This window comes from Puma concolor, chromosome C2 (assembly GCF_028749965.1).
Source record: "Puma concolor isolate L17-30 chromosome C2, mPumCon1.1.hap2, whole genome shotgun sequence".
In the NCBI taxonomy this organism is placed as follows: domain Eukaryota; kingdom Metazoa; phylum Chordata; class Mammalia; order Carnivora; family Felidae; genus Puma; species Puma concolor.
Window position 1 is genome coordinate 10,448,191 of NC_141675.1, and position 15,380 is coordinate 10,463,570.

Here is a 15,380-nt window from a genome sequence, read left to right on the forward strand (position 1 = left end):
AGGCCTTACTTTGGCCAGTTGCTTTTGGAGAGAGTAGCTGTCAGCACGGTGCCCTGGGCTACCTTCAGGCAGCCCACACCAGCCAGGAGGCCAGGGCTGCCTCGTGAAGCTGCTGGGTGGTAGGAATTCTCCATCTCCTGCCCTCAGAGCTCTCTCTCCTGTTCCCTGGTAAAAGGCAGTTATCCCTGGATGAGGTAAGGCTTTTATATCCATCAGTTACCCCTGGGGGTAGCCATTTCACAGATCCCTTAGGACAGCAGTTTTCGGAGGGAAGAGTCATTGGGCTTTAAGAAATAGATGATCCCTGATGTGTGGAGAGGGGTGAGGAGGGAGAAGAGACAGAAGAGGAAAAGCTAGGATCCCGGAGGCAAGAGTTCATATGTTAAGCCGAGTTTAATGGAGAGGATTATGGGAAAACACCATGGAATCCTGGAGAATATATAGGAATGGGGTGTGTGCACAGGGGTGGGAGTAGGGAGTGGAAGATATGCCACGCCATGTTTTTGAAGTGTTAAAGAATTCCCTTTGGCTGGTTTTAGTTTTGAAAGCGTTTAGTAGTCGCTCAACTCTTCTGCTGTGGGGCTAGAGTATGCTGCCTGGGAACGGAAGGCGTTGTGTGTTCTTGGTGATGCTCAGGGGAATGTGCAGGTGCTCAGGACGCGTGAGCATGTGTAAGCGTGCACGTATGCGATGTGCCCTGAAGCCACAACCCCACTGGGTAGGCCATCTCTGCACCTGCCGGTTCTCACCCACACGCCTCACCCCTTCAGCCACCAGAACAGGAATCAACCCCTCTGCCTTGTGGTTTCACAGGGGGCTCTGGGGCTTGGCACCACTGGTCCGGGTTGGAACTAACCAGCTGCTTCTCAGCTGTGTGACTGTGTGCAAATTACTTAACTTCTTTGTGCCCCTGATGGAGCTAATGCTAGCTCCCCTTCTAAGGTTGCTGGGAGGGTTCACTGAGATGGCAAGATTACTGCTCAGCGTGTGGGGGCCATGAGGTAGCAGGGTGGACTGTGGGACCGTCAGCTCAGGGTCCCCCCCTTCTGAGCCCCTCAACCCCGACAGAGCCCAAGGGCGCCAGCTAGGCCGCAACCTTACCCACCTCTGTCTCTGCCCATCTTCTTCCCTGAGGTCCGGAGCAGTGATCCATCCCATCTGGTCTACATCGATAACGCCGGCAACCTTCAACACCCCGAGGACAAGCTGAACTTTCGGCTGCTGGAGGGCATAGATGGGTGAGGGTCAGCGGGGTGGGACGGGGGTTCGGAGAGTGAGGCTTGATGGCCCTGCTGTAGACTGTGGGGCCTTAAATCATGGCTCCTGTGAAGTCTGCAGTCTTTTAGACAAAGGCTATTGGATCTGAGCCTCAGGAGGGGGTGGGGAGCCCTGGGAAAGCTGAGGGGACACAGCAGGCCCTTCAACTTCTGGGTGGAGTACCCCCACCCCTAATAGCCAGAGGGCCTCCTGGCCCGGCGGAACACTGGCAGCCTGCTAGGGCCTGGTGAAGCCAGCCCTTCCCTTGCCCCAGAGGAGGAGCTAGCCTGGGCAGCCTACCTTTCCTGCCCACTCATGACAGGTAGCTCAGCCTTCTTAGAACTCTTTCTGGCATTTGCCAAGCACAGCAGGAGGCATTTCTCCTGGAGTAGCAGAGGTGACTCCCCCAGCTTCTCTGTGGGGTGGGATCCATCCTAAAGCTCTATCCCCTGTCTGCTGTCACAGCAGGTAGACAGGAGGGTTCCCTGATAACGAAACAGCAGGTGGGCCCTGGGACTTTGCAGGATGACTTTGCCAGGGTTTGCCAGCTGTGCGATTTCTGGCCATCTGGCTTCACCTGTCATGGAAATTTTCTGAGATCACTTTTGCTTTTCCTTTCTGTTATGGGGCTCGGGGGACCTGACCTCCAGGTTTCCTGAGTCTGTCGTGAAGGTTCTTGCATCAGGGTGTCTACAGAATATGCTGCTCAAGTCACTGCAGATGGACCCAGTGTTCTGGCAAAGCCAAGGCGGGAGACTGGGACTGACGCAGGTTCTCCAGACCCTGGAGCGGCGAGGACAGGTGCTGCTGGAACACATCCGGAAGCACAACCTGACACTCTTCCAGGATGAGGACTCGTGAGCTTGTGCATTGCCCAGGCAGAGCTCCTGCCTCACTGGCGGGGTGCATCACAACACCACTCGAGTGGATGAGCATCCACGCTGCTGGCCACATTCTCTTGGGCTCCCCCCAACTTGAAGACAAATGGGAAAAGCCAGAATGTCCCAGAATGTGTCACCTGCTTGGGATGGTGAAGGTGGTTGTGGGTGTTGGGTGTTCAATCTTACCACAGTCCTTTCTGTCTTTTCAGCTCTGGCTGTTTACTCCCTTGCACCAATAAATATTTTCAAGAACATTCTATGAACCGCTCCAGATACTGTAAAATTGTGCATCCCACACGCATATATAGAGTGGATGTGTGAGTGCCTATGTGTGTGTGTGTGTGTGCACACGTGTGTGTTAAGTTTCTGGCTGAAAACACCAAGCCAGAATCTTCAGAATCTTGTCAGTAAGCAAGGCCCCAAGCTTCCAGCAAGCACTTTTGTGTCCTGATGTGAACAGGTCTGCTCAGCACAGATCAGTGGATACATAAGCAGACACTGTGTGGCCCCTCCCAGCTCACTCAGTGCATGTCAACCACCCCTGGCACCGAAGGACAGGGCCCAGCTCTCTGAGCTTAGCCCACTCAGCAAGACACCATCCCTAGCCCTCCCCTCAGCACTGGCCTCTTCCTCCTTCCGGAATGGTAGGGGGCGGGGGAAGCCTCCAAGCCCAGCTCTGCCCAAGTCCACAGAACTCCAGGGTTGGGCCCCATGCCCCTGGGCCATCCTCAGTTGAGAATGGCTCCAGCACAGGCCTCTCGACATGCTGTTCCTCAACACAGACCCCTTCAGTCCCTAGCTTCCACCTCAGAAAGTCTTGTTAAATATATGCACCCTTAACACCCTTAATTTTTTTTTTTATTTTGATTTTCAGAGGCCTGGATTTGAATGCAGGAGCTCTGGGTTCAGATCTGGCCTTGGCCACTTAATGGTTAGCAACTGACAAGTGTTTATTGAGCACCTGCTAGAGTAACTAGTAACGTTTACTGAGTGATGACTACGTACCAGTCGCCGTGACAGTGGTTTATGTGGATCAAGGCACACCTAACGACTCGACGGGTAGGTGTGATTATTAGCTCCATTTACCGATTAGGTGTGATTATTATTATCTCCGTTGTACAGATGAGGCACAGAGGGGTTTGGTAACTTGTCCAAGGGCACCCAGCTCATAGATGGAAGGGTCAGAATTCAAACTCAGGCCGGAGTTGTGCTAGCGTGTATTGAGCCCAGGACCACCACTAAAGGGCGCTCCCACCACCCTGCCCAGTGGCTCCGACAGCTTCTCTTCCTCGAATCCCTTTGGATTCGGAGCGGATGATGAGGCAGGGCCGATTCTGTGGAATGTGGAGGAGCAAAGTCCGACCCCAGCCAAGCACAGTCGCGTGCATCTGGCTCCCTGCCCATTGCTCTTTGCTCGTTAAAGTCTTCTCCGTCTACAAACTGTGTCTTTTCTGCAAACTTGAAACTTCATCCACTTTCTGTCCTTCTCAGCCTCAGCACGCGCTGCTGGCCCTAAGCCTCCCCCAGCCATTGCTTCTAGAATGAGAAGGATGTGCCAAGCAAAGCAAACAGCTGGGGATGGAGAATTAGGACTTTCCCATCAACCTTAAGAGGCTTCGAGGACAGCCGAAGGGTCTGGTGAGGCCACCACAATCGCCGGCCACCATGCTGCCTGACTGGCCTCACCCCAGGCCCGACTGTTTCTTTGTACTTCATCCTAAAGGGTCTGTTTCAAGGAAAACGATGGAGAGGCTGGTGACAATAACAGGTTCATGGCTCTCTAGATGCAATGCCAACCATCCCCCAGCTCTGAAAATCAAAAGCCTTTTCATACATTCAGTGCAAGAGCTCCTGTCCCAGTCAGCGTGGATATTCATACATTGTGTTGCCTTGCAGAAATACCAGTGTGTTGTTATTGGGTGTAACCTCAGACCCTGCGGAGAATATTGCATAATACACAGTACAGGCAACATATTAACATTTCTATATCTGAAAAATTCAGGATTCTGAATGACATCTGACCTCCAGGGTTTGGTTATGGGGTTCCAGACCTGTAGTAACTAATTTGTTACCCACAAGGCATGGTGCTAAGGGGCTTTATACAGAGGATTTCATGAATGCCTTACACTCCCAGCTGTATGATCCTCACTCTACAGATCAAGAGCCTCAGCTGGGGAGGGAGTACATTGCCCGTGGCCAGACAGATGGAGGTGGCAGAGTCTGCCCATGAACCTGGGGAGCGCTACCTGGCATGAAGTGAATACGGATGGTGGTCTGCACTGTGCAAAGGAGCTGTACTGTGTTCCTCATCGCAAAGCCTCGAAATAACTCCATAAGGTAGGCATTATTGCTCCCATTTGACAGAACAGAAGACTGAGGCTCAGAGACATTGAGTCACTTGCCCAAGGTCACAGAGCAGGTAACTGGTAGGGCTGGGATTTGAACCCAGCCTCATTTAACTCCAGAACCCCTGCCCCCACCACTATAGCATCCTTCCTTCCTTCCTACTGTCATTCATTCACTCATTCAAGAAATCTTAGTGAGATTTCCCACACAGAATATAGAATTTGGAAGGAATCAGTGTGTGTGCTGCATTGTGGTGGCCGCATGTATGCCATTTGGCCATCAGAGCGGGTGTCCTGGCTTTCTGTCGGTAAGCAAGGTCCCTGTCACTGGGGATACAGGAAGTGTGAGGGCAGTGCTGTGGGCAAGAGGGGGTCAGAGCTGAGTCGGCGGGGGTGCAGCACAAGGAGATGTGGGAGGCGAGATCTCTGTGAACGCTGCGAGCCGGGCTTCCCATGGACCAGGGCTTTCAGAGGAGTGGGCGGTCCCCACTGAACCCCAGAGGCTCACCCACCAGCTCAGACAAGACACTTCCCGCAGTCCCCACTCCTGGGCCACCTGAGGGTCAGGAGCTTCCTCTCCAGGCTTCCTCTCCTCTTCTGCTCCAGGCTTCCTCTCCAATCTGCCTTTCCAGGGACCCTGGCCTTTCGTCCCCTGGAACCTGCCCCTACCCTGCCCCAAGGCCTCTCCAGTGGGGAGGATGGATTACTTATCATAACCCTGAAGGAGTTCTTCCCCTCCTGCCCCTCACCTCCTCCTCTTTGCTTCACGGGCCCTCCTGTCCTCCCTGGCCCACCTCCGGGCCCACCTGTGGCTCTGGTTAGCACTGCTCAGGGGATGCTTATTTGGGGAGTGGGGCCTGCTAGGGCATGTGGGTATAGGGGCCAAAGGTAGAGTAACCTGTGCAACATCTGGTATTGTCCAGCCGATGAGAGAAGTCACTTCATGGAGGGAGGCACAGGAGACAAGATAAGTGAAGTCCCTTCACGCTGATGGATGCAAGAATATAGATTTAAAACAATTTTTTTAATGTTTATTTTTGAGAGAGAGAGAGACAGAGTGTGAGCAGAGAAGGGGCAGAGAGAGAGGGGTAGACACAGAATCTGAAGCAGCCTCCAGGCTCTCAGCTGTCAGCACAGAGCCTGATGCGGGATTCCAATTCACGAACTATAAGATCATGACCTGAGCTGAAGTTAGAGGCTCAACCAACTGAGCCTCCCAGGCACCCCAAGAATATGGATTTTTTTAAATTTAATTTTTAATTTTTTTTAATTTACATCCAAATTAATTAGTATATACTGCAACAATGATTTCAGGAGTAGATTCCTTAGTGCCCCTGACCCATTTATCCCATCCCCCCTCCCACAACCCCTCCCATAACCTTCAGTTTGTTCTCCATATTTATCAGTCTCTTCTGTTTTGTTCCCCTCCCTGTGTTTATATTGTTTCCCTTCCCTTATGTTCATCTGTTTTATCTCTTAAAGTCCTCATATGAGTGAAGTTATATGATTTTTGTCTTTCTCTGACTGACTAATTTCACTTAGCATAATCCCCTCCAGTTCCATCCACGTAGTTGCAAATGGCAAGATTTCATTCTTTTTGATTGCTGAGTAATACTCCATTGTATATGTATACATATACCACATTTTCTTTATCCATTCATCCATCGATGGAAATTTGGGCTCTTTTCATACTTTGGCTATTGTTGATAGTGCTGCTATAAACATGAGGGTGCATGTGTCCCTTTGAAACAGCACACTTGTATCCCTTGGATAAATGCCTAGTAGTGCAATTGCTGGGTCGTAGGGTACTTCTATTTTTAGTTTTTTTAGGAACCTCCATACTGTTTTCCAGACTGGTTGCACCAGCTTGCATTGCCACCAACAGTGCAAAAGAGATCCTCTTTCTCCACATCCTCGCCAACATCTGTTGTTGCCTGAGTTGTTAATGTTAGCCGTTCTGACAGGTGTGAGGTGGTATCTCATTGTGGTTTTGATTTGTATTTCCCTGATGATGAGAGATGGTGAGCATTTTTTCATGTGTCGGTTGGCCATCTGGATGTCTTCTTTGGAGAAGTTCTATTCATGTCTTTTGCCCATTTCTCCACTGGATTATTTGTTTTTTGGGTGTTGAGTTTGATAAGTTCTTTGTAAATTTTGGATACTAACGTTTTATCTTATATGTCATTTGCAAATATCTTCTCCCATTCCATCGGTTGCCTTTTAGTTTTGCTGATTGTTTCCTTTGCTGTGCAGAAGCTTTTTATTTTGATGAGGTCCCAGTAGTTCATTTTTGCTTTTGTTTCCCTTGCCTCCGGAGATGTGTTGAGTAAGAAGTTGCTGCGGCCAAGGTCAAAGAGGTTTTTGCCTGCTTTCTCCTTGAGGATTTTGATGGCTTCCTGTCTTACATAGAGGTCTTTCATCCATTTTGAGTTTATTTTTGTGTATGGTGTAAGAAAGTGATCCAGGTTCATTCCTCTGTGTGTCGCTGTCCAGTTTTCTCAGCACCCCTTGCTGAAGAGACTGTCTTTATTCCATTGGGTATTCTTTCCTGCTTTGTCAAAGATTAGTTGGCCATACGTTTGTGGGTCCATTTCTGGGTTCTCTATTCCGTTCCATTGATCTGAGTGTCTGTTCTTGTGCCAGTGCCGTACTGTCTTGATGATTACAGCTTTGTAGTATAGTTTGAAGTCTGGGATTGTGATGCCTCCTGCTTTGGTTTTCTTTTTCAAGATCACTTTGGCTATTCGGGGTCTTTTCTGGTTCCATAAAAATTTTAGGATTATTTGTTCTAGCTCTGTGAAGAATGCTGGCGTTATTTTGATAGGGATTGCATTGAATATGTAGATAGCTTTGGGTAGTATCGACATTTTTAACAATATTTGTTCTTCCTATGCAGGAGCATGGAATCTTTTTCCATTTTTTTGTGTCTTCTTCAATTTCTTTCATAAGCTTTCTATAGTTTTCAGTGTATAGATTTTTCACCTCTTTGGTTAGATTTATTCCTAGGTATTTTATGGTTTTTTGTGCAACTGTAAATAGGATCTATTCCTTGATTTCTCCTTCTGTCGCTTCATTGTTGGTGTATAGGAATGCAACCGATTTCTGTATATTGATTTTATATCCTGCAACTTTGCTGAATTCATGAATCAATTCTAGCAGTGTTTTGGTGGAATCTTTTGGGTTTTCCATATAGAGTATCATGTCATCTGCAAAGAGTAGAAGTTTGACCTCCTCCTGGCCTTTTATTTCTTTGTGTTGTCTGATTGCAGAGGCTAATACTTCAATACTATGTTGAATAACAGTGGCGAGAGTGGACATCCCTGTCTTGTTCCTGACCTCAGGGGGAAAGCTCTCAGTTTTTCCCAATTGAGGAATGATATTAGCGTTGGGTCATTCATATATGGCTTTTATGATCTCGAGGTTTGCTTCTTCTATCCCTACTTTCTTGGGGGTTTTTATCAAGAAAGGATGCTGTATTTTGTCAAATGCTTTCTCTGCATCTATTGAAAGGATCATATGGTTCTTGTCCTTTCTTTTATTGATGTGATGAATCACGTTAATTGTTTTGCAGATATTGAACCAGCCCTGCATCCCAGGTATAAATCCCACTTGGTCGTGATGAATAATTTTTTTAATGTATTGTTGGATCCGGTTGGCTAATAACTTGTTGAGGATTTTTGCATCCATGTTCATCAGGGAAATTGGTCTACAGTTCTCCTTTTTAGTGGGGTCTCTGGTTTTGGAATCAAGGTAATGCTGGCTTCATAGAAAGAGTTTGGAAGTGTTCCTTCCATTTCTATTTTTTGGAACACCTTCAAGAGAATAGGTGTTAACGCTTCCTTAAATGTTTGGTAGAATTCCCCTGGAAAGCCATCTGGCCCTGGACTCTTGTTTTTGGGCAGATTTTTGATTATTAATTTGATTTCCTTACTGGTTATGGGTCTGTTCAAATTTTCTATTTCTTCCTGTTTCAGTTTTGGTAGTGTATATGTTTCTAGGAATTTGGCCATTGCTTCCAGATTGCTCATTTTATTGGCATATAATTGCTCATAATATTCTCTTATTATTGTTTTTATTTCTGCTGTGTTGGTTGTGATCTCTCCTCTTTCATTCTTGATTTTATTTATTTGGGTCCTTTCCTTTTTCTTTTTGATCAAACTGGCTAGTGGTTTATCAATTTTGTTAATTCTTTCAAAGAACCAGCTTCTGGTTTCATTGATCTGTTCTACTGTTTTTTTGGTTTCAATAGCATTAATTTCTGCTCTAATCTTTGTTATTTCCTGTCTTCTGCTGGCTTTGGGTTTTGTTTGCTGTTCTTTTTCCAGCTCCTTAAGGCATAAGGTTAGGTTGTGTATCTGAGATCTTTCTTCCTTCTTTAGGAAGGCCTGGATTGCTATATAGTTTCCTCTTATGACTGCCTTTGCTGTGTCCCAGAGGTTTTGGGTTGTGGTGTTATCATTTTCATTGACTTCCATATACTTTTTAATTTCCTCTTTAACTTCTTGGTTAGCCCATTCATTCTTTAGTAGGATGTTCTTCAGTCTCCAAGTATTTGTTACTTTTCCAAATTTTTTCTTGCGGTTGATTTTGAGTTTCATAGCATTGTGGTCTGAAAATATGTATGGTATGATCTCGTTTTTGTACTTACTTAGGGCTGATTTGTTTCCCAGTATATGGTCTATTTTGGAGAATGTTCCATGTGCACTGGAGATTTATTCTGCTGCTTTAGGATGAAATGTTCTGAATATATCTGTTAAGTCCATCTGGTCCAGTGTGTCATTCAAAGCCATTGTTTCCTTGTTGATTTTTTGATTAGATGAGCTGTCCATTGCTGTGAGTGGGGTGTTGAAGTCTCCTACTATTATGGTATTACTATCGATGAGTTTCTTTATGTTTGTGATTAACTGATTTATATATATATGGGTGCTTCCACATTTGGCACATAAATGTGTACAATTGTTGGGTCTTCTTGGTGGATAGACCCCTTGATTATGAAATAATGCCCTTCTGCATCTCTTGATACAGTCTTTATTTTAAAGTATAGATTGTCTGATATAAGTATGGCTACTCCGGCTTTCTTTCTTGACCATTAGCATGATAGATGGTTCTCCATCCCCTTATTTTCAATCTGAAGGTGTCTTTAGGTCTAAAGTGGGTCTCTTGTAAACAGCATATAGATGGATCTTGTTTTCTTATCCATTCTGTTACCCTATGTCCTTTGATTAGAGCATTGAGTTCATTGACGTTTAGAGTGACTACTGAAAGATATGAATTTATTGCCATTATGATGTTTGCAGAGTTGGAGTTTCTGGTGATGTTCTCTGGTCCTTTCTAATCTCTGTTGCTTTTGGTATTTATTTATTTATTTATTTCTCTCTATATATACATACTTTTTCATCTTTTCTTCCCTCAGAAAGTCCCCCTTAAAATTTCTCGCAGGGCTAGTTTAGTGGTCACAAACTCCTTTAATTTTTGTTTGTCTGGGAAACTTTTTATCTCTCCTTCTATTTTGAATGACAGCCTTTCTGGATAAGAATTCTTGGCTGCATATTTTTTTTTTAATTTTTTTTTTTAACGTTTATTCATTTTTGAGACAGAGAGAGACAGAGCATGAATGGGGGAAGGTCAGAGAGAGAGGGAGACACAGAATCTGAAACAGGCTCCAGGCTCTGAGCCGTCAGCACAGAGCCCGACGCGGGGCTCGAACTCACAGACCGTGAGATCGTGACCTGAGCCAAAGTCGGCCACCCAACCGACTGAGCCACCCAGGCGCCCCAGCTGCATATTTTTCTGATTCAGCACACTGATTATATCTTGCCACTCCTTTCTGGCCTGCCAATTTCTGTGGATAGGTCTGCTGCAAACCTGATCTGTCTTCCCTTGTAGGTTAGGGACTTTTTTTTTTTTCCTTGCTGCTTTCATGATTCTCTCCTTGCCTGAGTATTTTGTGAATTTGACTATGATATGCCTTGCTGATGGTCGGTTTTTGTTGCATCTAATGGGAGTCCTCCGTGCTTCCTGGATCTTGATGTCTTTCCCCAGGTTAGGAAAGTTTTCTGCTATGATTTGCTCATGTAACCCTTCTACCCCTATATCTCTCTCTTCCTTTTCTGGGACCCCTATGATTCTGATATTGTTCCTTTTTAATGAGCCACTGATTTCTCTAATTCTTAAATCGTGCTCTTTTGCCTTAATCTCTCTCTTTTTTTCTGGTTCATTATTCTCTATAAGTTTGTCCTCCACATCACTGATTCTCTGTTCTGCCTCATCCATCCTTGCCACCGCGGCATCCTTCTGTGATTGCAGCTCAATTATAGCATTTTTAATTTCATTCTGACTAATTTTTACTTCTTTTATCTCTGCAGAAAGGGATTCTAATCTATTTTCGACTCCAGCTAGTATTGTTATTATTGTGATTCTAAATTGTGGTTCAGACATCTTGCTTGTATCTGTGTTGGTTAAATCCCTGTCTGTCGTTTCTTCATGCTCTTTCTTTTGGGGTGAATTCCTTCATTTTGTCATTTTGAAGGGAGAAAAGGAATTAATGAGGTAGAAAAATTAAAATTAAAAAATATTAAAATTTAAAAAATGTTAAAATTAAAAAATTAAAAACACACACACACAAAAACCAAATAAATGATGCTAGATTCTAGGTGTGTTTTGTCTGGGTGTTGAAAGTGGTTTGACAGATTAGAGGGAAAAAGGGGGGGGGGAGAAAAAAAAAGAAATCGTTTGAGAATTTGAAAAAATGAATACACTGAAGTAGACTACAATGAGATGATGGGAGTAAAATAGAATTTGAAAAAATATACACAAAAGTAAAGAATGAAGTAGAAAAAATTAAAGTAATAAAAATTAAAAATAAATATGAATCTTTTCTTTTTCTGTATTCAAGAAAAAGAAACAAGAAAGAGAAAAAAAGATTAAAAAAAGAAAGAAAAAGAAAAGGAAATCGTTTGAAAATCTGAAAAAGTGAATACACTGTAGACTAAAATAAAATGATGGAAGTAAATAGAATTTGAAAAAAGTTACATAAAAGCAAAAAGTATGGTAAAAAATTAAAGCAAAATACTTTTAATAGAAATTGAAAGTAAAAATGAAGTTTTTCTCTCTCATTCAAGAAAAAGAAAAGAAATGAAAAAGGGAAAAAAAGAAAAAGAAAGAAAGAAAAAGGAAATCATTTGAAAATTTGAAAAGGTGAATACACTTAAGTAGACTCGAATAAAGTGATGGAAGTAAAATAGAATTTGAAAAAATTTACACAAAAGTAAAAAATATAGTGATAAAAATTAAAGAAAAATATTTTTAATGAAAATTGAAAATAAAAATGAGTTTTTCTCTTTCTGTATTCAAGATAAAGAAATGTAAAAGAAAAAAAAAGAAAGAAAATTGAATAGATGGACCTGCTAACAGATTGAAGTAGGACTGAAATTGCTTCGTTTTCCCCTAGAAGTCAGTCTATGTAGTGCTTTAGAGTCCATAAATTAAGCAGGTGGTGAGACTTGTGTTGAAGAGCGAGGTTGGCGCAGTTGGGTGGGGCTCAGTGTAACAGCTCCGCTCTCCACTAGATGGTGCTGCTGGCCTACTGGGGCGGAGCGTGCGGTGCTCATAGTGCGCATGCGCATCCGCTGGAGCGGTTAAAATGGCGTCACCCAGCCACCCAGGCTGTTCTCCTGGGTCAGCAATTGTGCACCCGTCCTCTGTCTTCAGCTTTCGTCCACTCCCCGCTCTTTCACTCTCCGTGACCAGGTCCCAGGCAGCACCTCTCTCCCGAGTTTTGTCTCAGATGCGGCTGTTTTCCCTGGTGCCTTACTTCTGAAGGACTGTGGCTTCGACCCATTCCGCCCCTCTGCGGGAGGGTCTCACCGACCAGTGGCCGAATGAGCAATGGCCCAATATCAGCTGCACCCAGGTACGTCCACTGGACCCTGTTGGTGCTGGTGCCCCGAGACTGCGGCCAGGTGCCGCCCGCCTCAGAAAAAGTTCGCGAGACGGTGTAGCAGCAGGGTTTCCGTGATTATGGAAAATCACAACACACATCTGGCACCAGACTTTATCCCCAACGACCTTGTTCCAGCACCAGCGAATGTGGCCGCCTTCTGGGGTCTGTGGGGACCAGGTGGCTTCAACAGTCTCTACCAAATGTCCTTCCAGCAGTGGAGCCACTTTTCCCTGTGTGGACCGAGAACCTCCCGGACCCCACTCTGCTCCTGGGGATTCGCCCTTCCCACCAGAGCACCGCCAGGTATGGAGCTGCGGAGTTGCAGCCTTTGCGCTCCCCTTGTTTACAGTCTTAATGGAATTTAAGCCCTCTCCTTTCTCCTTTCTCCTTTCTCCCTTTTTAGTTTAGTCCCTGCGGCTGTTTCCAATTTTCCACTTTTTCTCCAGCTGCTTTTGGGGAGGGGTGCTTTTCCCATATTCTCTCCCCCACCCCCCCGCCCCAGTCTCCGTCCTCTCTTGGCCCACAAAAGCACCTCCCTTCCTGCACCTTCTCGCTCCCCAAGTTCACTTCTCCGTGCCGCGTACATGAATTCTGTGGTTCAGGTTGTGCAGATTGTTGTGTTAATCCCCCAATCAGTTTTCTAGGTGTGTAGGATGGTTTAGTGTTGGTCTGGCTGTATTTCATGGACAGGAGACACAAAAAACTTCCATGCTGTTCCGCCATCGTGGCTCCTCCCCAAGATAATGATTTTTAAAGTTTCTTGTGTGTGTCTCCCCAGCATCATTTTCTGGAGGATCATTTATACCACAGACCCCGCATAACACCAAGGAACAAGGGCCTCACCTCCACATGTCCACGTGACTGACACAGGGCGTAACCAGGGAGGCTAGTGCATAAAGGCAAATCCAACGGTGAATGCTTCTTGCACATTTGATTGCCTCATTCTAGTGAACATTTAAAACACACACTCACACCAGGCATCTTGCTGGCTTTTGTGGTGGGAAGGAATAGATACATTCTTTCTTTGCCCTGCACACATTGAAGCTCTGTCCCCACACAAAGACACATCTAGCCCTGGGGGGTGACAGTGGTGGATGTGTAATTTGGATCAGGTCATCCAACCCGCCCTCCTAGGAAGGCTTCCTGTGCTGCCCAGGCTGCATATGCTATTACCCAGACTCCCTTGCAGCCCAGCAGGTCTCGGGATGCAAATTAGATGCCACTATTTGGATGCACTCGTGGGACGGTTGGAGAGTGAGGTGGAGGACGTCTTCTTGCTCCTCTCGGCTATTTTCGGTCACTGGCTCTGTGGTGACTGAGGTGGCTGTGACAGTGGCAGCAGCTGCGACAGTGACCGTGACATCCTGAGCCTCGGACCGGAGCTCAGCTTCTGGCTCCTGAATTCACAGCTCCAGTAGCAGCCTCCAAGGCTGTGCAGTTCCCTGAACTTTTCCTCCAGGCCCAGGCTGCATCCTGCTCCTCTCCTCCTCCCAAGGATTTGTTTTTTTTTAACTTTTGACATAATTACAAATTCATAGTGGTTGCAAAGATAGTACGGGGAGGTCCTGTGTATCCTTCATCCAGTTTCCCCAAGTGGACACATCTTCCATAAGTATCGTACAATACCAAAACCACGAACTTAACACTGCCATACTGTACGTGCATGGTTCCATGTCACTTTGTCACGTGTAGGTCCCTTAAGTCCCACGGCAATCGACATACGAAACTGTTCCAGCACTACAAAGGTCTCCCTCCTGCTACCCCTAGGTAGTCACACCCACCCCTTTTATTCTCACCCACCCTAACCCCCGGCAACCACAAACCTGTTCCCCATCTCTACCTTTTTTGTCATTTTAAGAATGGTATCGAAATGGAATCACACAGTATGTAAACTGTGGAGACTGGCTTTTTTCACTCAGCCCAACGCCCCTGAGATCCGTGCAGATTGTTGCTCTTATCAATAGTCTGTTCCCTTTTTTTTATTACTGTTCCTTTTTATTATTTAGTATCCCTTGGTGCAGAGGGACCACAGTTTGTTTACAGCTCACCCACTGAAGGACAGCTGGGTCATTTCTAGTTTGGGGCTAATACAATTAAAGCTACTCTAACATTCTCATGCAGAATTTTTTCCCTGGGGTAAATGCCCACGAGTGCAGTTTCATGGTGATATGTTTAATTTCCTAAGAAACTGCCAAGCTGTTCCCAGACTACATTTTACATTCCTATCAGCAATGCACACGAGACAACCAGTTTCCCTGCATCTTTTCAGGCATTTGGCTTCATCCCTACTTCTTACTGGAGCCGAGGCATGTGTGAGGCTTCCCTCCCACCAGTGCCTCTGGTTTCCACTCGGACAACAGGAGCAAGGGGCACAGGGATTATTAACCTTCCCCGCCTCACACTTTCCATCAGTTGGAAGAAGGTAGTGTTGCCAAATATTTGTTCCACGAAATTCAAGTTGGAGTATTTTGTATTTTGTTTGCTACACCTTAGCCATCCTAGAAAAAGGCTGACCTAGCTGAACCTATGAAGTCTGATAGCGCAACATCCTGGCACAGGTTATTTCCATAGGATGTAAGCTCCCAGAAGGCAACTGCACCTTTTCGTGCTTTTTATTCCCCAAGTCAGACAGAATTATCTCAAATTCTAAATTAGCTGTGTGGCTTCATGAGGTTTCCTTTGGGAGGAGAAATGAAAACTCCTTTATTTATTTCTTTTTTCTTTTTAAATATAATTTATTGTCAAATTGGCTTCCATACAACACCCAGTGCTCATCCCAACAGGTGCCCTCCTCAATGCCCATCACCCACTTTCCCCTCCCCCCACACCCCATCCACCCTCAGTTTGTTCTCAGAATTTAAGAGTCTCTTGTGGTTTGCCTCCTTCCCTCTCTGTAACTCCTCCTCCCCCCGGTCTTCTGTTGAGTTTCTCAGGATACACATATGTGTGAAAACA

At 45.6% G+C, this 15,380-nt stretch overlaps 1 protein-coding gene across 1 annotated transcript in view; it reads left to right on the forward strand.

The window, feature by feature from the left end:
- Nucleotides 1-15,380, forward strand: part of GASK1A (golgi associated kinase 1A) — a 48,871-nt gene that overhangs the window by 18,495 nt on the left and 14,996 nt on the right. The window contains exons 4-8 of the mRNA XM_086720569.1: nt 1,135-1,238; nt 1,908-2,058; nt 3,013-3,197; nt 4,295-4,475; nt 12,638-12,728. Of these exons, the coding sequence (XP_086576695.1) occupies nt 1,135-1,238; nt 1,908-2,058; nt 3,013-3,081 (324 nt within the window). The 3' untranslated portion in view covers nt 3,082-3,197; nt 4,295-4,475; nt 12,638-12,728. The remainder of the gene's footprint in view (nt 1-1,134; nt 1,239-1,907; nt 2,059-3,012; nt 3,198-4,294; nt 4,476-12,637; nt 12,729-15,380) is intronic.